Raw genomic sequence first — 24,746 nt, forward strand, 5'->3', positions numbered from 1 at the left:
TAGTTGCAGGCTGAGGGGACCTCATGAGTTGCTGCCCCATCAAACCACACTTTTCTGGCACAGTGGTGTGGAAAACGTGGTGCCCACGTGGGCAGAACCCTCATCACCTGGGCACTTGCGAGAATCGCAAATGCCTGGGCTTCATCCCAGATCTGCTGATGGGCCCTACAGTCGGTTTCAATAAGCCCTCCAGGTGGTTTTGGTGCTCACTCAGGTTCGAGAATTTTTTTTTTTAGCCTTCTTATTGGCTGGACAAAAATATCAAGAAAAGAATAATACTTTATGATACGTAAAATTATATGAAGTTCTGATTTTAGTTTCCATAAATAAGGTTTTACTGGCACATAGCCACGCTTGTTCATTTACCTTTTGTTTCTGGCTGTGGGTGCACTGCCGCAGCAGAGTCAAAGCATTGTGGCAGGGACTGTAAGGCCCACCGAGCTTGAAGTCTTTATTTATAATACGGATTCTTTATTATCTCGCCCTTTACAGAAAATGTTTGGCAACCTGCTCTGGCACAGTGAGCAGGGGTGGAGGGAGAGTGGGCAGACTCAGGAGTCAGGGATGCTGAGGACCCAGGATGTCGTGCTCAGGGTGGAGGAGAGAAGTGTAATTGAGCCCTGCAGTCATGGAGCAGCCCGAGAACAATGTGGACCGCGGGCTGTTGAGAGAGTGACCAGAGCAGAGCTGGGTGGGGACCACACAGCAGGCGCAGAGCTGCAGAGGTGCGTGGGGGGAGGGGAGGAGAGGGTCAGAGCTGGGCCACTAGTTGAACGAATGACCGGGAGGAAGGAAGGAGTCAGAGGGTGGTATGCATGTGGCCTTTTGAGGATGATGATGACGACAGGGACGAGAAGCGGTGGGGGTCACAGTATGAGGAATGCACTTGGGGGAGTGCACTTGGCAGGGGAGAGGTGAGACGTGAGTGGGTTTTAACCTGCACATTAGAGTTGCTGGCAAGACCTTCACTGGACATGGCTTGTGGGGCCTTTGCAACAAACACATCTGGGCTTAAGAGAGAGGTCGGAGCTAGGGATTTGGAATCGGGACTCTTCAAGGTAGAGGACAAAGTTGGCCATAAGTGTCACTGGATTTATGACTGGTCGGTTTCACTAATATTTTAACAGGAAGAGAGTTGGACTTAAATTTTCCTTCAGCAAAGCGTACCAGTTGAGGACCTCTTTGTCCCAGAATGGAGCTAGGTTGAAGATAGAAAACTGTATGCTCCAGAGATGTTAAGTCCTGCTGACCCAGGGAAGGGAGGTTCGCGTGGTGGCGCCCAGAGGCCCCTGGAGTGCCTGGCTTGCTCTTCTTGAGTCTCGGTTGCCCAGCTGGACCATCCCTACCCACAGCCGGTACTCTGCTGTCCTCCTGACTGGGAGGACTTTCTGCTGCTCCTGTTTCCTCCTGATTCTGAGGCCCAAACACCCCAAGAACCAGTGTGACAGGCGAGCAATAGGGAAAGCTGGTGAGAGTCACACTCCAATTTTTGTCTGAAGTTGTGAAATGCGAATTCTCCTAGATCTCTGCGTGGCTTCTAGCGTGAGTTTTCATGGAGCACTTAGAGCGTGTTTTATTTAAAAAAAAAAAAAATTAGCAATTAGCTGTAATTCTGTTTGTAATAGAAAAACTTGTTTGCGCTGGGCTTTCATTAGTACACAGTGACTTGGCAGTGCCTCTGATCGATAGCAGGATTACTTTTTAAAGGGCTTATTATATTCTGTTAATGTTTATTTGAAAGAGATTACAGCGATGCTTTATAAATGGGCCTCAGTCAACATATGAATGGGATAGTCTCCCTGGAAGACAGCTTGCATGCAAACAAACTAGCAACTTAAGCTATGAACTCCCTCTGACTGACAGTTTTGAAATGGTGTTGCAGAAAAATATGGTACATGAATGTTTCCAGACATCAAATTAGTTAGATAAATGAACTTTGAATTGAAAACCAAGCTTTCCAGTTAATAAACACAGTGCATGTTATTTTATGGCTGTGTCTTTCAAGACGAGACAAGTCATTCCGAAAAGCAATGCTCTGTGCTTTCTAATATTATGTCCCTGATATCAGTAAGTAAATCTTAGAAAGTACTTCCTTTAGAATATTTCACATCAAAATGAAGGGCATCCACTGTCTTTTGCGGTATCCCCGTGGGTCTTGCAGAATCTTCCATCCCTTCTATGGTACTGATGGTACAGGTATAAGATCTTCCCATATGGAACTGGCACGGTACCTGGCTCATAACTAGGCCCCCAATTAATGACTGTATAATATTTCTTTTTGAAAACTTGTTAACTTAAAAAACCTTGTTTAGGGCACCTACGTGGCTCAGTCAGTTAAATGTCAGCCTTCATCTCAGGTCATGATCCCGGGGTCCTGGGATCGAGCCTCACGTCGGGCTCCTTGCTAAGCGGGGAGCCTGCTTCTCCCTCTCCCACTCCTCCTGCTTGTGCGTGCTCTCTCTCTGTCAAAAAAAAAAAAAAAAAAAAAACCCACCAAAAAAACCTTATTTAGATCTAAATACAAAAGACATAAAAGAGTTGCGCTTTGGGTAAATGCAATAAATAATAAGTGATGGGGCATTTGTCACAGTCTCTCTGTGAAGAAGTCTCACTCGTTTTTGGATTTCTAGAAGACACGTGCATTTTCAGTTTATCACACGGGATGGTTTCCCAACAGACATTTCCCATTGGAGTCTCATAGCAGTCTCTCCTGACTGTGTCAGTTTCCTGTTGCTGCTGTGACAAACGACCGCAGCTTAAGTGGCTCAGAACAACACCCACTGACTAGCTCTCAGTTCTGAAGATGAGAAGTCCGGCGGCTCGGTTGTGTTCTCTGCTTCAGATCTCACCAGGCTAACATCAAGGTGTTCGCAGGACTGCTGTTTTTGGTGGAGGCGTTAGGGGAGGATCTGTTTCTGACTCATTTGAGATGTTGACAGAATCCTGCTGTTCGAGGGCGTCGGGCCGGGTCCTGGCATTCTTGCTGGCTGTGAGCTGATGGCCATCCCTAGCTTCTGGAGGCCACTGTGTGTTGCATCTCTCTGACCCCAGCAATGAAAGGTTCTGCGCTTTTAAGGAGCCTCACCGTTTACGTTGGGTCCATCCGCATAATCCAGGATAACCTTCCTCTTCCAAAGTCCTGTCCTTAGTCACATGAGTAAAGTCCCCTTTTCCAACTAAGGTAACATGTTTGCAGGTTCCAGGGTTGAGGACGTCTTTGAGGCCCCATTATTCTGCTGACCCACGCTGAGAGACAGAAACAGTACGGTTATCCCTGTTTTCCCTGTGAGGAAACTGAGGCCCAGCAGAGTGGTCAAAGGTGAATTTCAGCAGCCTGACTTCGCCATCATGTCACCACAGGGCCTCATCCGCAGAGCTACCATGTCACCACCCGGTCTTGCTCCCAGGCCTCCATGTCACCACGTATCCAGGGAATGGTCCCCACGCCTGGGATAGTTAATAACCAGTAAGTTATTACCAGCAAACAAGTCTTCCTCAAGTCCGTCCGACCCTGACTTTGCTCAGCACCCGCCCTCACCTTGACATGGCTCTGATTTCTGATTCTTCCTACCCGCGCCCTGTCAGTCTGCCCTATATTTCACATTGATTTATACAACATCACATGCCCTTCTGCCTCCCGCTCTGTCCGCCTCTTCCCTGATTTGGATTCTTTATCATTAAGGTCCAAAGAAACTGAGCAGGAGGAGCAAGAGGGTGTTAGGAACTAGACATTTTTATCAGTCCCAAGTATAAATGTAAAGAATTCAGCTTCCAGCAAGTGCTACCCACCCTCTTTAGAGGAACGGAATGCGAGTCATAGTCAAAGGACCAGTTCCATAGTCAAAGTCCCAGTGTAAAGGGATCCTCTGTCTGGCCACTTGGGTCCACGAGGGACATCAGCCTCCAGGGGCGAGGCAGGCAGTCCATTAGGGTCAGAGGAACAGACCATAGGCTTCTGTTTGGGGACAGCTCCACCTGGGCAGGAGAGTCCAGATGTCCCTTTCATACCTTCTGACTTGACGTTTATGGCTTTGGGGTTTCTTCACTACCCCTCAGACCGCGTTCCTTCTGCCACCTCTGACAGCCTCTGTACCTGTTTCCCCCATCCCACAGATGTTTCTAGGTGCTCCTGTTCTGGGTGTTGGGAACAGAATGTGGAACAAGACCAAAAAAAATCCCCTCCCCCTGCAAAGTTTCTGTTTTGCTAGGAGATACCCAGTCAACAAGTGAAATAAACACACCAATAAATGATCACAAATGAGGAATCTACGAAGCGTGGGAACTGGGCGTGCAAGAGCAGAGCCCCACTAAGATGGCCCCTGCTTCTCTGAGGCAGCAGTATCCGGCCTGAGACCTGGCACTGGAGCCCAGAGAGGACCTCCATGCAGAGGGTCAGCAGGTGGAGAGGCCTGGAAGTGGGTTAGAGCCTGGCCAGCTCAATGGTGTGCTGGAAGCCTGGTGAGCAGACACCAGACCCTTCATGGTATGAAGGCCATGGTTTTATTCTAAGTACAGTGGGCCACCGTTGACAGGTTTTAAGAGAGAGCATTGTCTGGGGCACCTGGGTGGCTCAGTTGGTTGAGCAACTGCTTTCAGCCCAGGTCATGATCCTGGAGTCCCAGGATCGAGTCCCACATCGGGCTCCCTGCTCAGTGGGGAGTCTGCTTCTTCCTCCGACCCTCCCCTTTCTCATGCTCTCTCTCTCTCTGAGATAAATAAATAAAATATTTTAAAAAAGAGAGAGAGAGAGAGCATTGTCACTGGGCTAGCTTTGATGGAGAGCTAGCATTGATTTGATTTTCCCCAACTTCCTCTTTGGAATGGATGGAGGGGCTGTAAAATAAGAAATGAATTTTAGATGTGTTAAGTTTGAGAAACCTGCATTGTAGTGTTTTCCAGATTGCTTCCTGTTAAGTCATGTTGTCACTGTCTTCTTACAAACCAGCAGTGAGCTCCAGGAGGGGGCAGATGACCGTGTCTGCTTCAGAATCAGCCATTATCCTCAGCCAGAGAGCACAGTGCACGGGGGACTACGAACCCTTGGCATACAGAGGCACAGTGGGTGACTGGCAACATTTCAGTGAATCAGTAAGCATTTTAAGATGTTTGGGCTATAGCTACAGTTATCTAAAATGAAAATCAAAAATGTCTGCTGCAAATTTAAGCATTAGTGATCACCCTAGCAGCCACAGGATACAGAACTTGAACTACGAGCATCACGCCATGCCAGTGGCAGTGAGGTGGTGAGTTTTGTTGTGGGAAGGGAGAAGCAGGCTGAAAATCTGTAAACCCGTCATGTCACACACGTACCTTAAGGAGAGTCTGTACTAAAAATAATCCAACATTTTAACCCACAGAAACCTTAAAAATGACATTACCTATATTTCAAAAGCAGTTTTTACCTGAGATTAATATATGCCCTTCTGCATCTTTTGACAAGGTGTTTGCTAAGGTCAGTTTCCATCAGAACAAAAATGATCGATGACTCCTGAATAAACATTATCATCATTTATGTAATAAGTAAAAGGCCCCGAGCCAGGGACACCCCATTATGATACTGCAATGCCTTCACTCCTTCCTGTGCTATCCTGCAGTTAATTCAATTTTGCCCTCTCTCAATTCTGCGGTGTGCGTATCTTCCCCCCTCTGGAACTAGCCCACTAATATTAAAGTGGTAATCAAGATTGCCTCTAAATATTCATAGCAATAAATGACTCCCTTGTGCCCCATGAATGCCAAGGCTGTAGTCTGAAGCATTTATTTAGTGCTGGAAAGGGATCTCGTTATTTCAGAGTCCCTCAAATGCAGTATTTTAATATTGTTGTTCTGCTTGAAAAATTAGATCCCTCTGAGCTTCCAGTGTCAACAGTTGAGACGAGTGAGTATGGGTCAGAACTGACCATCATCTTTGAAAGGGTAATGGAGAAGCCAGGATGGGAGTGGACTCGGCTACTTACCCTACATCGTATTTTCTTTCCTGTAATTCCCTTCCTTCTGGTGGCTCACGGCCACCTTATTTCAACTTCATGATCTGGTTCAGAACTTTTCTAAGTTGCCGAAAATTGGCTGTTTTTTTAAGGACATGGAAACACCAAGGAGATGATGCTGTGTATCATTTCATCCATCTGAGAAGAAGCAGTCGGAGGCATCCCTGCATCCATGAAAAGTTACATGTATTGACTAGAGATATTTTGTAGCCACCATGGGTGAAATAATTTAAATTCAAGTTTGGGGGAGCTCCCAATTGCACAGATTAAAGAAAGGCAACACAACGTGGAAGAAACCCTAGCTAATTAATAAATCACTTTTAATCATCTGTTCATACTTCGAGTTAAGTAGAATGTGCTGGACAGATGCCCTGTGGTTGATCTCAGAGGGAGGGCAGGGCAATTGAGGGTCCGGGAGATGGGCGGTGGGGTCCTGGCTGGAGCCTTACTTTGCAGAACTGTCTGAGCACACCATCTGGGGGAGCCTGCCCACATAGTTTCCATGAGGAATTTACAAGAGGAGGGGCCTCAGAAGAAACCAACCCTGCTGACACCTTGATCTGGGACTTCTAGCTTCCAGAAGTATGCAAAAATAAATTTCTATTGGTTAAGCTACCCAGCCTGTGGTATTTGGTTATGGCAGCCTTAGGAAACTAATACAAGGGACTTCTAAGATTCTGGTAATATTTTTATTTTTCAGCTGAGTGGTAGGTACGCTAATAATTATTATTTTTAAAATTGTAGTGGGGCGCCTGGGTGGCTCAGTCAGTTAAGCACCCAACTTTTGATTTTAGCTCAGGTCATAATCTCAGGGTCATGAGATTGAGCCCTACATTGTTGGGCTCCGTGTTCAGTGAAGAGTTTGTTTGAGATGCTCTCTTTCTCCCTTTGCCCCTCCCCCCAGTAATAAATAAATAAAATAAATCTTTTAAAAAACCAAAAATAAAATTGTAGTGATACATTTTGTATACTCTTCTTTGGGTATGCTTTTGCCAATTAAAAAAGTGGAATTATGATGATGCCAAAACATTGCTGGCCTATTGATTAGCATTGAATTGATTCAGCAAATGCAGTTCTTTAAGCATTCAATAAAAGACACAGTTCCATTAAGGTAATCAATATATCATTTTTAAGAAAAGGAATGCTGTATATAACCAGCACTAGTTCATTATCTCCAGTGTATAAGAATCAAAAGAAAATGGAATGGATACATGCTTTTAAACCTAGCAATCTAAGGCGATTAGTGGTTTTGAATGAAAATAGCTCTCTGTTCTTTTTCCCATTGATTTCTCCTGTACCATTAAATCCCAACTAAAATATACAGATAAAATCTTTTTTGCCTCCCTAGGGGAAAATGTATTCATTTGAAAGATGTTGACATTGGAATGTTATAACAGGTCCTGTAGGGACTTCCTGTGGAATTAGTACAAATGGTAATGTTTAAACTAGCTAAACGCGGAGGTGGGGGGAGGGGTACTGCAAATATTTTATTTTTATTCACAAATATAATATTGTCAGGATTCATCTTTAAAATGTGATACAGGTTTCAATATCTTAGGCAAAGACAATTTGTAATTAAAGTAAGTTATTTACACATACACATATAAAAATTCAAATATACATACATATACATATATTGGGCACATCTTGACAAAATATTGAGACATATTTTTGTTCTAATGTTTTATTGTAAACTTAATAATCCCATTTTTCTAAGAAATCATTAATAAGTACAAGTTGCAAGCCATGGAGAGAACATCCTATGCGTATTTGTAATTAAATCTCAATGTCAGAAAATATAGGTAATTTAGGCAAAAGTCCCTGTGACAGACTCAAAAGCAAATCCACAACTTATAAGCACTTTTACGCGCTATATTAAAATTTAAAGACATAATGTGTGTTTAATGTTGCATAGGACGGGAAGAGTAATATTAATTTTAAAAGTTTAGCACTCAGAAACCCGTAAAATTCTTATAAACATCAGATAGTGTCAAAATATGTCAATTACAGTGTGTGGCTTCTACAAGATTCTGGATGTTTGTGTCATCATTTGCTAGAATGAGTCTATATAAAACAAGATCTGTTTAAAATCAGAAAATATAGGTAAGCATTTCATTTATATGGAAATTTACCAGTTTAACTCTCAAGCTTAAGTAACTCCTTTAAAAATAATATCACTCATCAATTAAAATTGAGAAGAGCTTTCTTAATGTGCACTTAAAAAACCACTTGGGTTTGCACCTAATTATATCCCCTGAAGGCACCAATATTTAAAATAGTCTATTACTCAGGCAGCAATTGGATGATGCAAATTTTAGGTCTTTTTTTTTTTTTTTAAAAATTTTATTTATTTATTTGAGATAGAGAGAGGGAGAAAGAGCATGAATGGGAAGCAGAGGGAGAAGCAGGCTCCGCACGAACAGGGAGCCCGATGCAGAGCTCAGTCCCAGGACCCCGGGATCGTGACCTGAGCCGAAGGGAGACACTCAACCGACTGAGCCACCCAGGTGCCCTGCAAATTTTAGATCTTTATTATTGACTCAGAGATGCTCAATGAAGATGGAAATGTCTGAACTTTCTGTGAAGATAGGAACGTTGTCGCTCTGCTCTGTCCAGTGGGGGCTGCGACCAGCCACATCTTGCTATTGAGTCTGAAATGTGTCCAGTGAGACTGATAAACTGATTTTTACATTTTATTTCAATTAACTTAAATGTAAATTCATATGTGGCTAATGCCTACCATATTCAACATCAGAAACTACCCAGATGTGCAAAGGGCAGCACTGATGCTGTCCCAGTCCCATTGTACGAGTGCATGCACGTTTTAACCTTTTCCCAAAACTCATGTGACCTTCTGTTGTTAGGGTTTTTGTTTAAATTTGTTTCATTTGAACTAATGTTGGATGTTGGAGCTTATACTCCCTCTTCTCTTATAACATAGTAACATGTAGTTAGTTGATCCATAGCATAGATGAAATGCTATGTTATAAGAAAAGTCCCTTGAACTCTGGAGTTATGATAGTGCCTCTTCACACCAGAAGTTCTTCCTTCCACAAGGAGGGAAAGGATGGGAGACTGGAAGAAAGCCTGCCTGGGAAGAGGGGCACGTGATGAGACAGAGGAGCAAGGTGAGGTTTCCTTGACTTACTGACGTTAAAGCTGGTACTGAGTGCAGGACCTGGAGGGAAAGCATGCCAGGCAGAGGGAACAGCATGCAAAGATCAGCACTACAGAGGAGCTCATTGTGTTTGAGCCGCCGGTGAGGCCCGTGTGAGTGAGGACGAGAGCCATACGGGCAGCGGTGGGCACATTAAAGAGGTGGCATCTTATCGTGGGACACCAGTGCAGCAAGCTCATTAGAATCGGAGTTGGGTTGATGAGGAGGTGTTTTTGAAGATAAAGCTTCTGCTGCCATTGGAGAATGAATGGGAGGAAAGCAAAGGTAGATATGGAGGGACCCAGGTTAGGAGGGCCTTGCGGTAATCCCAATGAGAGGTGGAGGGGTTTAAGACGTAACAGGAGCTGTATTTTGGAGAGCAGCCCTGCAAGACCTTTTCGTGGATTAAGAGGAGTTGGAGAGGGAGAAAGTTTGGGGCAGGACTTCACATTTCTGACGTGAGCAGCTGGGGAAGTGAAGGTGCTATTTATGGAGACAGGGAAACTGAGGGAGGAATTCACTGTGGGAGGTGGGGGTAGTCAAGAAGGATCTCAAGGGTATGTGGCCAAAGGAAAGGGGTCCAGGCCACATTCATGTCATCCCAGAGGGTGGTGCATCCTCCAGACTCTGATCCTCATTCACCTGGTCGCCTCTACTTGGGATATCTCAGAATGGTCCCAAGAAGAAAATGTGTTTTTCTCTCCCTCTGTTGAATATGCATTCAGAACATTCAAATGTTGGCAAGTCAACGTGAAATGTGTTTCAGCTGATTTCTCGTATTTATCTTTCAGAATCATCCAGAAGTGTTGAATTTTCAAATGCAACTGGAAAGCAAAGAACTGATCGTACATCTGGAAAGAAACGAGTAAGTCACGTTAATTCTTGTGTACTGTGCCATGGGAGAAAGTTAGGAGCTGTGGGTTCAAAGTGCTGTGTAATTTACGTTGGCATTTAGAGAAACAGAATGAAATGCGCGGATTCATAATCCCAATTTGGATCTGAGGCTGGAATTAACTTGAAAAAATGAAGTGGAAAAATGAAGAATTTTATCACTCTAAAAAAAAGCTTTGTAAATCAGCAGGTTTTTCTCATAGTTCTGATGTTTCTCTTTTTCAGAGCCTGATTTGTCAAGGATAGAATTTAAGCATCTTCTGTTCAAGTAATAGCGTTCCATAATTAGTTGACTTTTCACAATTCCTGGCTTATATAAGGAGAAATAGCTTCAAATGAATAGAACCTCTATTTTTTCCCTGAGAAATACCAAGGGTTTATTTATCTTTCAGAGCTTGTCTCCAGTGGCACAAAGTATTTATTTTATCTTTTTATTTAAAAATTTGACCTTTTTTTGCAAAACTATCTACATTTCCAAAAATGGTATTATTATTTTTTTTTCCTGGAGCAGATGGATATTATTACGTATTTTGTATGACTTCCCAGTAGAAAACTGTCTGCTTCAAGGCATAAGTTAACACAAGCTCTGTTCTTGTCATCCTTTATGCCCTGGCAGCCTGCTGGGTTCCTTAGATCTGGAGGACGCCATGCTATTCTATTTGACTAGTACCAGGAAAGATCTGCGTGCTCATAATAAGTAATCTGTATTTAAAGATGTAAATGAAATTAACCATGTCCTGCTTGATTCGAAAAAGGAGTTTCTATCCTCTAGATAGATAAAACTTCTAGAAGTTTCTATCTTCAGAACCACTGGTGCCTATTCCTCACCATCAGTGAAATGCAGACTTTTTGCTGACATGATCATGTAGATAAGAGGGCTTCACTGGGCTGAGCTCTGCCAGAGACGGGTGTCACGAAATCTGATTCTGTCTCCATGTGAACAGATCAGATCACTTACGGTATCAGTGCTTTGATCTGAGGGTCACAAGCACGTCAGATCAATGGGATCGCCATGGCCAGTTCTCCCGTTCCCATCCCGTATCTAATACCATGGCCAACGGCAATTTAAAAAAACAGATCCATGTAAATACATACATTTAAAAAAATAAATATGCTTAACATGAATATAGGTAAAATAGGATAGCAACCTGCCTTTTAATATATCTGGTATGTTTACTCCTTACCATTAAATGGATTAAAAGCGTGTGTAAGCAATAAATGATGTTTTTAGCCTTCCTCATGACTTGATGGTCTTAAAGTAGAGGTTCGGGCACGTGTCTTGAATGAACAGGGAGCTGAACAGAAACCTCTCTGTTGCCTTTGATATGTCTCTCTTAGCCAAGTAAATATGTTCACGCACTTTTTCTTTTTTCATGTGAGAATATGGTGGGACATTTTAATTTTTGTAAATTGCTGTTTGTATGTGGTTTTGAAATATCTCAACAGCTGAAACTGTTATTCCTGGTATACCTGGAACACCAGGAACGGGTATTCCCTGGAAGCTCGAAAGAGAATAGGGCTCCTGGTGGAGATGCATGGCCTTTATGAGGTTTTAGGATTGCTGCTGGATTTGGGCAACCGCTCCTTTCGTCCGAGTGTTGGGGGATGTGGTGAACACCAGGAGTGGTGCCAACTCCAGACCTGTGGATGGTGGTAGGACGGCAGGTAGAGGGACAGAAAGCAACTTAATAAAAACCTTAATCTATTTGTTTTTACTCTAAAAGTAATACATGTCCAATGCAGAAAATTGTAGGGGAACAAAAGATCAAAGGGCCAAAAGAAAATACTTCTGTTACCAAACACAGCCCTGATGAATATTTTAGTGATTGTCCAAAGACATGTTTCCCTTATAAATAAGCTTTGCTTGTTTTGTCTTCCTAGTGGATGTTGTGGTCTGTGCGCAATTTGGTAACTTGCTTCATTTAGCTTTATAATGGACATGCTTTTCCATATAGAACTACAGCTCTTGGCACCCTTCTGGTTCTCTGAGTCCCTGAATTGACTCAATATCCTCATTCGTGGTTCTTTTTGAAAATGGTTTCCTGTCTACTAAGGCAGGTAGTATAATACACAGTGACTATTTGACAATGGCTAATTTGTATAAAAGATCATTTAAAAAGCTTCCTTAATTTGCTCACTTCTAATTCTGGGCCTTTCACAAAATACTCTCAAAATTAAAAAAGTTGAAAACATAAAACTATCTCTTCTTGATTTGTATGTCTCTTCCCAACCTCACTGTCAACCTACATGTTAGAAATTATATGGAGAGTGTTTGATATGATCCTATGACATTCTGTGGCTTTATTTTAATTATACTACTTATGCCAGTTGTAGAGATTCTGCCCTGCTAAAAATAACATTTTCATAATTAGAACATGCCAATATTACTATTTTAATGTTGCATTCCCCCCAAATACTTCAGCATAATATTTTGTTGAAAAAAAATTACCTGTTTCATATGAACTTCACCTTTGAGACCGTGAATACCAAAAATCTGTAATTTTATGGGTAGAATAAAATGCTTGTATGCTTCCAGCTCTTGATGCTGCCGGACACAAAATATAATCCATTGTCCAGTAGAAAGTAGAATTTTTAATTCTTATAGCCTTTGGCCCAATAGATCCAATTAGAGAATTTATCCAAATTAAGCTCTAAGAACTCAAATGTTCAAGCAAGATAAATGTGAATATTTAACCAGCACAGTAGAGAGCCTGGCCAACCAGAACTTACAGGCCAACCTGTAAGTGCCCTGCATCGTGCCTATAGGCTGCGAATCAGCCCTGTGTTCAGGGATGTTCACTGTAGAATATTTTACCTAAATCAATACGAGACTGATTAAATTATGACTTAGCCACAAAATAGAGCTCTATGTTAGCAATTAAAGGCAATAATGGGGATCTTCATTGTTGTAAAAAGCATTCATGATGTAATCAATGTAAACAGCATGTTAGATAGTATTTTACACGGTATTCAGTTTTGATTTTAAAATTATACACATGTGCATGTATCTCTGACTAGTAAGATTATGGAAGACATTTACTTCATTCATGTTTTGCAGCAAGAAAACATTACTATCAAAAACTAATGATGTACTGTATGATGACTAACATAACATAATAAAAGAAAATATTACTATTAAAATTAAGAAAACTTTTTACGCTGAAGGAAAAAGAAATCCGTAAAAACTTAAAAATGGTTGAAAAGAAGGATATTGGAGTATTTATTATTAATAAAAAGGAAATGTGTTTTAGAAGGACCTCCAGCAACTTTCAAAGGGCTAAGAAGCTCTGCCCATTGAATACTGGGTCTTTAAATATCCATAAATCTGTTTTAATTAAAAACCTGCTTGGAAATCATAACCAAAATAAATGTAGCCTCAGTTCCTTCAATCATAAGAGCCATAATCCAAAGCTAATGCTAAAAGAGGGTCACCTAATTAACCCTGCTCAGAAACTTATCACATACACCAATTCTCCATGAAATGGGATGGAATTTGTATTAAATAGTTGTTTCAGCGAATCTCTTCTATTTGCCTCCTAGCATCCCTAATTTGTGCAAAGATCGGATGCTGTTCACTTAAAATCTGTGTTTGTATAGCCATAATTGAATGTTTAAAGAGTCTCAAAGCTTCCCTGGAGAAGCATTTTTTACAGTGTTGCTGTCTGCCTACGGAACTGCAGGGACTGCTTTATGACTTCCATAACTCTCCTGGGTCCCTGTGGGCTCTCAGGCCATCCCTCAAACAGGTGCTCTGTGCAACTGCATCTTTGATCAAAATGCTTTATTAGACAGGCTGGCCAGCTTAGACATCCGTTTTTCCAGTTTAGGATAATTAGAGGTGATGGCAGTAGATCACACTCCCCGCATCTCTCAAACCTACCGAGCTTTCTGTTTTTAAGCCTTGGCCCTTCACTGACAGAAGGCAGGTGCCGGGGTAAGTCCATGGCCTGCTCAATTTATTTTTGCCGGGTCTCTGCGCTGGAAGAACTCTAGCATTGGCTTTAATTCCGTCTGGAATAACTCCAGACATCTCCGAAGGGGCAAATCTAATTAATATTCACTCAGACAGTAGCAGAAAGGACATTTTAAGTTGGTCGGACATGGGTGTAAATATCTGGGAAGGTGTTTATATGACGACATCTCTCAGAGTGTCATGATGTGGGAGGGAGAAATGTAGCTGGTGCAGAGATCCTTTGGATTGGTTAGTAGTTGTCCAAATAACTACCCAGAGGATATGAATCTATTGTTCGTGTTGACCCAAACTGTGCTGGACAGCTGGATTGAGATGCAGTCAGTGGTCCTAGGGTTGTGTACAAGGCCTTGGCATGGCCCACAATTTCCAGAGCCATCCTTATGAAGACATAAAAGGTGCATCGATCACACTTCTTGGCAATGCAAAGCTGGAGGCGGTAACTGCTCTGCATTGCAGGATCTGGATTATAGAGATATCAGCAGTCTGGATCAGTGGGCCAAAACTAACAAGATGGGATTTAATGGGGATAAATGTAAAGTCCTATGCTTGGGTTAACAGAAAATAAACGTTGTAGGTTCAGAAGGATATTTCCTCGTAGTTCTCATGAATGGGACCCACAAACTCAACGTGAGCCCCTGAGGCAGGGTGGCTGCTAAGGTGACTGCCACCAGCGTGTGTGCATGGGTGCCCATGGCCCTAAACCGGAGTGGCTGTTGTCCTGCTGTGCAGTGACCTTGTTGGGCTATATCCAGAACCCTCCCCCTGTGCTGCTCCACACATGGTTTTGGAGAGGTGCTTGCCACAGTTCTCATTCCCACCGTTGGACTTCCCTTCCCTCTCCCACCAACCAGAGATGTCCTTAAGGCCAGGGCCAGGGTCTCAACTTGCCCTCCACCCACTTCCATGGGGTCTGGCTGGTGGTAGGCACTCAGTGACTCAATGAGCACTTACCATATGAGTGAATGAAGGAACGTGGACAGGCTGGACCAAGCCAGAAGTGAGTCACCAGGAGGTTGAAGGTCTGTCTTGGGTGGTGTAAGACACTAATTATTCAAGGAGAAAACTTCGGGAAAAGACACAGGGTTTGGAATCAAGAAACAAGGCTTTGAAACCCAGCTTTGCTTCCAACAATAAGCTGCTTACATTCTCTGTTTTCTCGTTTGCAAGAAGGAATAAAAGTCTGTGTATCGTGAGTGCTGAAAGATCAGAGCTGCTGTTGTTTTTGATAATCAGATTTGAATGACTCAGGGCCCTATTCCTGTGGACCCAGTGATATTTGTTATTTCACCTAAGTGTACCCTTGGCTTCACTGAAACTATGTCCTGTTTCAAACTTCCTAAATTAGTGGAGATCAGATTATGCCTAATCTTTGCCCATGAGTCTTGAAGATGGCCAAAGAGCCCAATTCTGACAAGAGCCGGAAAGGATTAGCTAAGCCTTTGGGTTCCTGTTGCTGTAATAGTCTTAATTTCACAATATTGACATCTTCAGGGATTAAAAATTTTTAAGTTTTTGTGTATAGAGTGCTATTTTTTTTCCATTTCTACTCTTGCAGAGGAAGTCCAGCCTGCCCGTTAGACCCTCCAGCTTTAATCCATCAAGTGGTTCTAATTATTGACTGAACTAGCAAGGACAAAACCACATCTCCGAAATTCTACTCTAGTCCATGGTTTTGTCTCTCAGCTTCCCTTCCATGATCCACAAATCTTTATTAATTCAAATGATTAGTAATAATTCTTTAGTCTTTATTCACTTAGTCATTTGTTCACACATATTTATTTAATAGCAGATACTTGTGGTTGGCACTGGAGATACAGAAAAAAGGTCAAGTCCTTGTCCTCTTGGAGGTCAGTCAAGGACGTCAGGGCTAAACGGGCCATCGCAAAACTATAATAAAAGACAGTGGGGCTAAGAGCTGAGGAAGACAAGTATGAGACCCAGTCTGGCCCAGGAAAGGAAGCTGTGTGACAAAGCATTTGAGCCACCCGTGAATCAGAGAGAGCCAGTTAAAGAAGGGCAGAGGGTAGAGGTTTCCCAGAGAAGGAGGAGCAGGCATAAGAGTCCTGGGAGGGGGAAGGAGCTTTGAAGTGTTTCAAACACTAAGAAAGTCGGTGTGCTAGTGGGCAAGAGGGGGGTAGTAGGAGAGAAGTGGAAGCCAGCCCATACGGGACCTCATGCTCCATGGTAAGGACCTAAGTATTTTCTCATAGGGACCACGGTACCCAGTGGGAGCAAGACCTGTAAGCAGGGCAATGACATGATAAAATTTAGTTTTTAAAATAACATTCTGGCTACATGTGAAGATGAGATTGGGGGTGGTGAAGAGTGGGTGGGATAAGAGGCTATCGCTGGTGAACAGGGAAGAGCTAGTAATGGCCCCAAGCAATGGAGAATCCACAGAAAGGAATAGATGAGAGATGGTGGGGGGGGGGGGGGGAACGGGCAGAAACTGATGAGCGTTTGAATGTGTGGGGTAATGGAAAGGATCATTTTTATACATGAAATGCTAGAAGATTGATGATCTTTGATCAGAATAGAAAAACCCTAACAAAGGACCAAGAACTTGCCCTTTGAGCAAGGGTTGGGGACACCAAGACATAGATTGTAGTGGGCATGGTCCTCAGAGCCTTGCAGGAGGGTCAACTTTTGGGCCTAACAGAATCCACTCAGAAGGGGACCTGTGGAAGGTTATCATGTGGGACTGGGCATGACATTTCTTTGGGATCTGTGGGTATTTTGCCTAAGTAGAGCAGTGGCTGGGGGCTATGAGCTGAAGAGCACCAGCCTGTGGTGGGATGGGACACCGTGAGGCCCTGGCCATGACCCTGAGAATGTGTAGACAGCTGTCGCAACCCAAGGCAATGTCGGTGTGTCATGTGGTGTCTGGGTGGGAACACAGTAGGGTGAGACTGGCCTCCAGGCTTGCTCTAGGCCCTATTCCACGTCTTTCCGTAGTCTGTCTTGTTTCCATGTAATGGGTGCTCCCTCTGCTGGGAGTGCATACAGAGACTCCCGTCCTCCTTGAAGCCTGGTGCATTATTTCGGGACCACCAGCACCAGGATCACCCGAGGAGCTTGTTCCAAAGGCAGATACCTAGCCCCGTGTCTCTCTATTGAACCAGAATCTCCAGTTATAAGGCCTGAGGATTGTATTTTTAACACATTCCACAAGGAGTTATATTCATAACTGGCCACATGAAGCTATTTACATTAAAGAAAAACTTCAGTTACTTTGTTAGACTAGTAATAGTTCACATGCTTATTACCACCTATGGCTATATAAACATTTCCATTATGGCAGAAAGTTGTGCTGGATGTTGTTGGGACTGGCAGGGAAATGCCAGCCCACCAGATCCTTCTAGTTCAGGGTTTCTATCTTAGCTAATGCATTGCCCGTGGGAATGGCCTTTCCTACAGGAAGTGACCACACCTTTTCAGGTTGTCTGATTTCTGCAGCATGGTCAGCTCCATCCTCTACTTTGGGGCCTTGGGCTGTATCAGAGGGGTCACCTCAGCACTTTGATGAAGTAGGGAAGGACAGTTGAAAATTCTCTGAGTGTGACTGTAGGCTCATGCAGTTGATGGACTTCGGCCATCTTCTGACTAGACCAAACCCCTTCCAAATGCAGTTAAAGTCTCTTAACATTTAAGTTCTTTCTAATTGGGTTAAATTTTGTTTGCTAAATAAGAACTATGTTTCCTCGAGCTTCCCTCCTCATTTCAGGCTTTGAAGTTATAAAGACATTGGAAAAGGTCAGAACACCATTTTTAGTTTTTTGTTCCCCAGCCTGACTTAACTTTAAAGTACCTTAACTGGTTAAGATCAGCCTTTCCAAAACAGTGCCCCTCTGCATTCCAGTTTGAGAGTATGGTGTCCTTGAATGGACTTCTTTAAAGTTTAAAGGGTTTGACAAGGTCTTTGATATGGAAGTGGATTTCCAAGTCTAATTACGTCACCTCCAATCCTTCACTTCTTGTGCCTTGGGTTTATGATTTTCTGATGAAAATCCTGCGCATCCTCAGGGCTCCTCCCCAGAACACTGCATCATAAATGGAAAATAATGGGTTGTCCCAGTTATGTGCAGGTGGTCTCCAGTGCCTGGGGGGCAAGCGGGGTGTTGTCATCGTGGCCATGCTCTGACTGCCCCTTCCCTGTGGTGACATACGGATGCTGAGCAGGCTGGTGTATATATGGCAAGTCCCTTGCCGTTTTCCAGTTGTCTCATCCTTGACAGAAAGGCAATAGTGCTTCTGTTTGTGGGACATCATGACTCTTCATTGATCTGGTAAGATGTAAGACTAACTCTCCAGAAAGCTTGAAACACTTTTTGGCGGTTAGATTGTTTGAAGCCGTGTATAAACACAGCTCCCCACGTTACATTTGGTTGCTACAGCTAAGCCTTTTTTTAATGGTCTCTCATTTTAATTCTTGCCTTTGAAATTTTGCAATCCCTGTGGATGAAACCAGGTTTTGCTGCCAATAGAATTTTTCATATGCTAGTTTGCTGATTGCATCCCCACAGGGTTATCTAGCCCATTCCTCTGGCCCCTGTTTTTTCTGTTAACCAGTAGTTAGATCTATAGGCTTGAGCAGATGCAGGTTCTGGTTTTTTGGTAGGCCTACATCACAGATGATGCTGTGTCCTCTTATATCACATTGGGAGTTTTGTGATGTTGGACTGATCACTGGGTTCAAGGATCATCCTGAGGCTTCTGTCATAAAACACCATGTGAGCCTGAACCTGCCAGGGTCAGTGGCCATTAACAATGACTGTTTGGATCACTTCTTTCTTTGGGTCTTGCACAGTGGTGCAGTTCTAATTCTGTCATCCCTTCTGCATTGTTTAGCTGGAATTCTTCTGCAGAGAAGAACTTTCCCTCATCAGCTGTTGGTTACCATGAAATTTGAGAAAAAGCAGGAACACTTCTAATCATTGCTCTGCTTTGCCTATTGGTGGCTACTGTATTCCTCAAATTTAGCACCTCACACTTGGGACTTCACTCCACGGTCCCCTGTTGAGCACCCACCTTCACGACGGGTTCCATGGGGATGCAGAGGTGTGTCAGAGCCTGTCCCTGCGTGTTAGAGCACAGGATGTAAGCCTGGCTCTGAAACCCCTCCATAGAGACCCTGATTTTCTTGTTCTTTTAAAAGCAAACATGTCCCTGCATTCCCACCTGGAAGCAGACACTCAGGGGTCAGAATAGGAAAGCAGGAATTGATCCCAGCCTTGCGGGCATGAGAACCGGGGCTCTGAATTGGAGTCCAGACATCACGTGTCCCTCAAGGGCTGTTTCCATGCCAATGACAATGGCAAGTTAAGGCAAGTGTTTCACTGATAAGCAGACTTAGTCAGACTAAAGGAAAGCGGCAGTAAATTCTTCAAAGACCCGCAGCCCGAAAAGATGCTGGGCTTAGCCATACTTGTGTAAGCACACCTGACAAAAATACAAGGGCATTTATCTAAAAATGTTATGAAATAGTCACTTCTTTCAGTGTGCTGGTGGATTTCACTGTGGGTTGAAGTGGGCTTAACATAAGTGGAGAACAGAATTTCTTTATTTTTTAAAGATTTTGTTCCTTATGAAAAACATGTGGGCAGATAGACGATATAAGAGCAACCTCAACAGCAGGAGAATTATTATGAGAGACAATTTATTTATGCATAACGTTATTTTCACAGCACTTCTAAGGCTGCCTCTTCGATCTTAACTGGCCTAGAGGGTTTTGTTGATCAGTTTCTTGGTTTTCTTTAAAAATCTGACAGACTCCAGTGGATCTTCCTTCTGCGCTATATTAGTAACCAAGCAACACCAAGGTGACAAATCTCAATGCCACAGAAATTCCCTTAGGAGTTGTGGGGTATGGTTTTTATATGTGGTTTTCACAAAGTAAAGAACTATTAACATTTTTAATAAAGTCCTGGTGGTATTGTATATTGATAAAATATAGAATATTAGGAGGTTGGTTAAGTGGAGAAATATATATATATAAAAAATTTCATATATATATATATAAAATGACATTAAAAACTTACTAAAAGTACTATCCCCACAATTTAACAACTATGTTTAAAATGCACTTAAATTTTGGGTCATATTTATTATTGTATACCAAATATGGTCATGCTTATGACTTGATTACATTACTTCTTATGCTCTATAAATACTTCTTCATTCAAAAGTGTGTATTTTCACATTGGACCATCAATTACCTGCATAGGCATTACACAAATCTTTTTGTTTAGAAAGTTATTTATTCAAAACTGATGCTTTTTCAAAGTAACTTTTGCGTGTAGAACCAAAATGTAATGTTGATGCAGATGGTCATATATTATTAATTTAATTAATTCGTTTATGCTCTATCATATCCCAGAAATGATTCCAGTTTGCTAAAAAAGACACATAAATTAATGGTTTTCCTCCAGATCTATAGAATATCCCCACCACCAACCAACTAATGCTTCTATATTTTATTCTATTTTCAGAACAACAATTTTAATTCATATTGATAGAAGTCATGAAGATGGCCATTTAGGGAAGTATGATGTATGCCAGTCATTGCTCTTTTTTCCCCCCAAGAGCAAAGAGGTTTAGCGTAGCATAGGGGTGAAGCATTGGATCAAGAAGGAGGAAACATGAAATTTCTGGTATTTGTAACTTTTGTGACTTTCAGCAAATTAATTAACCTCTCTAGTCCTGATTTTTCTCATTTGTAATCTAAAATGAATGAAGGGGATAAAGACGTACAGACTTATAGTTGTAAACGAAATAAGTCACAGGGATAAAAAAAATACAGTGTAGGGAATATAGTTGTTTCTGTTGTAATATATTTATTGTGGCTAGCATTTCATAATGTGTATAATTGTTGAATCACTGTGCTGTACACTTGAAATTAATATATAGCACCTGCACTTCAATTAATAAATTTAAAAACAAGATATTTTCCAAATTAAAGAAAAAAAGAAAACAGTGGCTTATCAACATAGGAACTGGGTTGGATGGTTGTCAAGGGGCACATTTCCCCTCTAAGATGTATGGCCTCAGTAATTTCCTGAATTAGAATACATTCTTACTTGTCCCGGAGGAATTCTTGAACTGGTCATACTGGGAGGAATTGTACTTACAATACTAGATGAGGGATCACGTATAACATATTGTATTTAAGCATCGAGACCAATTAGGCAATTCCTGTGAGAGCCAAGATTTCATATTTAGCTGTATTTTGGTGAACCAGGAAACCCTGAGTGAGTAACTCCTTCCATGTGGCTCGGAGCTCTGCTCCCTGGAGACTTAAGAATTCTATTCTGTTGGGAGATTTAAATATGTGAGATTGTGTAGCTAAGGGAGAGGTGTGTGCTCAGGGGAAGCTCGTGGCCAACACAATAAAGCAAGCATGGAATACCACTCATGGGAGAGAGTCACAGCAGGAAGCATCAGCTCTTAGCCTGAAGCATAGATGGCATTTTTGTTAGAAGTTGGAGAGCCTTGATGAAGTCCCAGTAGTTAATTTTTGCTTTTGCACCCCAGTGTTTATAGCAGCAATGTCCACAACAGCCAAACTATGGAAAGAGTCCAGATGTCCATCAACAGACGAATGGACAAAGAAGATGTGGTTATATATACACAATGGAATATTACTCAGCCATCAAAAAGAACGAAATCTTGCCATTTGCAATGACATGGATGGAACTAGAGAGTATTATGCTAAGTGAAATAAGTCAGTCAGAGAAAGACAATTGTATGATCTCACTGATATAAAGAACTTAAGAAACAAAACAGAGGAACATAGGGGAAGGGAGGGAAAATAAAATAAAATGGAAACAGAGAGGGAGACAAACCATAAGAGACTCTTAACTATGGGAAACAAACTGAGGGTTGCTGGAGGGGAGGGGGCTTAGGGGGATGGGGTAACTGGGTGATGGGCACGTGATGGAACGAGCACTGGGTGTGATATGCAACTGATGAATCACTAAATTCTACCCCAGTAACTAATAATACAGTGTATGTTAACTAAATTGAATTTAAGTAAAGAATTTTTTAAAAAGCTGGAGAGCCTTCATGACACAATGATACATGACCATCGCCTTAATCCCCTTCAAGTCTTTGAAAATAATTTTTAAAACAAACATGGTGACAGAAGGAAATGCTCTGAGATGCCTTCAGGATGCTAGTTATGTTCTATTTCTTAAACCCAGTGATGGGTGCATGAGTGTTTGTTTTTTCACATTCTTTTATATATATATACACTATAGGTCACAAAAATAAAACACGGTGTTTTTCGTGGCAAAACCTAACACAGTTTTTTTTGTCCACAAAGAGTGATTTTACTAATCCTTTTGAACCCCATTGTGTCTTTCCTTCTTTCCCTCTGACATCCTTAGAGAGAGATCCTGATTGATTTGCAGAGGACACTGTCACTGGAATGAGTTTAAGGAAAGGGAGCACCTTTTGTTGCCAATGCCAGGAACTGGATAAATGTTTCAGTGAATCGACATCATTTTTTTAATAATCATTGGCATGGTATTCCTATAAGTGGAAATACAAATACAAATATTATATAAAGAGTGGAACTTCTCAGACTATATTTGTCATTAAATTTCTATACTGACATGAACATAGAGAAATATATCTCCTAATGTATTATATAGTTATAATATTACATAAATACCAGTCGTTATAGTACTCAATTGTTCATTTTGTTAGGTTGACCTAGTAACAAACATGCTCTGTTTAGAAAAACCTATTAGTTCAGGCTATATTTTCAGTGACTTAGCAAAAAAATTCTACAGTAGTGCAAACTTGATTTATGCCCTGAAAATCATCTACAGGTTATGATTTAAACATAGAAATTAGGGCTCCTTAGAAGGTAAGATTTGAATGTCGGTTCCTTCAAAATTTTCTAAGTGGAGTATTAAAAAATACTCCATTAATTAAAAGCCTCATCAGTCTTTGTTGATGATCCTTTTTATTAACGGAGAAAATAACTTTTAATCTGAGGTATGTCTTGCCATTTTTATTTCTCGTATTTTGATATTAAAGTACCTGATTTCCATGTCATGCATTCTGCTCCTTCGTTCCTGTTTGTTCATCCAGGCATCCACTCGACAGACTGTGTTTCAGACACTGTCCTGGGGGTTGGGATATGGAGAGAAGTCCTATGGGGTCCCTATTCTTTGCAGTGCTTAAACCCAGCCCCGTTTTATAGAATAGCAACCGACAGGTTTATCTGAATTGATTTAAAACAAATACTCACTAAGGGGTATTGATAAATCAAGATTTCTGATTAAGGTACAGGGAAAATTAGGTAAATGACATACTGTTCTTCCTCCTTCCATCTTTGCCCTGTCATCTTCTCCAAATAATTTTTTTTGCCTTTTTCTAAGTATAATCTATTTGCTTTAAACTCACCAGTACATTTGTGTATATATGTGTGTACGCACATGTGTATATATCTATAAATATATAACTAAATACACATGACATGTTACACAATTATGTATTTACCAGAGCGATCTGTGGACAGTCTTCCTCCGCCTTTGGGGTGGCCTGACAGAGGCAAATATTGTTCCTGCCACAGCTCTGTCACAGAGACTCAATCTGTCCTAAGACTGATGGTCCGTGTTTTGAACGACAGCTCTTCTCATGGGCACTGTGGCCATGATCACCAGCCCTCTGTCAGACTTCCGTGTCACCTCCCCACAGCCTGACAGGTTATCCCAACAATTAACTGCCCTTCAGGAAAGGGTAAGATTGGATCAACCTCTACGTGTTTCAGAATGGGTTATCTGCTTGCATTTAAAGTTTTTTTTTTTTTTTTTTTGCTTCCAATTTTTATTGTTACCCTTTTCCCCAGTAGTCCAATTTTTCTAAATGAGAAGCAGATGAAAAGCGGGCCTGTTAGTTCTTCCAGTCTTCTGTCTTCAGATGAAGTTTTCTTGGTTCCCATATAGAATTTTTAAGTGTTTGGGGATCTCCCAGCGGCTCTCCCTTTGGACTCTGCTGTAAACACTGACCATTTTTGATTTATGAGAATCTCAGGCAGGAACAGAAATCAACTTTTCAAATGCAAATTTGCATCCAGGTTTGCCTGCGAGTACAGAGGGCTCAGCAGGCAGCTTGGAGCGCTGGCTGCCGGCCATCTGTCCCGCTTTCCCAGGGACAGATCTGGAGAGCTGCGTGGAGACAATGCGCGTGTGGCAGATCTGCTGTGCCACTGTAGATGGTGGGACTCGGGTGTCACCTGGTCACCTGGGGTGGCAGCTGGCCTCAAAGGCAGGGCAGTCACCTCCGGAGGTCATCCAGAAATTGCACATCCAGAAATTATTCAGAGGTCTGAATCTCAATGACCGAACTCACTGGTGACGGACAGCGAATCCAGAATTTACTGGAAGATCAGATTGGAGATCCCACAGTCCCTACACTTTGTGGGATGCTAGTCCAACACTGAATTTCTCCAGGCCTGAGGCACCTCATCGATAAAATGGGGATAATACCTCCTACAGTTGCGTGGATTGAGTTTTTCCCAGTTTAGGCCTACAACAATGCTCAGTGTATGAGCTTTACTCAGTGCAGGCAGAAGGGCGTCAATGAACCATTCCTGCCCACAGCGGGCCCCATTCTAGGGGACAGAAACTTGTGGGCTCCACACCCCATGTTTTTCTCTCTGCAGCCGTGTTGGATGGACCCCCTTACTCCTTGTCTGTTTCATTGACATCCCACTTCCGCCTTCCGTGGG

General features: G+C 42.2%; 1 protein-coding gene across 1 annotated transcript in view; it reads left to right on the forward strand.

Annotated features, from left to right (window-relative positions):
• Positions 1–24,746, forward strand: part of ADAM12 (ADAM metallopeptidase domain 12) — a 356,418-nt gene that overhangs the window by 78,568 nt on the left and 253,104 nt on the right. The window contains exon 3 of the mRNA XM_025880175.2: positions 9,936–10,009. Within this exon, the coding sequence (XP_025735960.1) occupies positions 9,936–10,009 (74 nt within the window). The remainder of the gene's footprint in view (positions 1–9,935; positions 10,010–24,746) is intronic.

This window comes from Callorhinus ursinus, unplaced genomic scaffold (assembly GCF_003265705.2).
Source record: "Callorhinus ursinus isolate GAN/ISIS: 27379988/994484 unplaced genomic scaffold, GSC_fseal_2.0 scaffold58, whole genome shotgun sequence".
NCBI classification, from domain to species: Eukaryota; Metazoa; Chordata; class Mammalia; order Carnivora; family Otariidae; genus Callorhinus; species Callorhinus ursinus.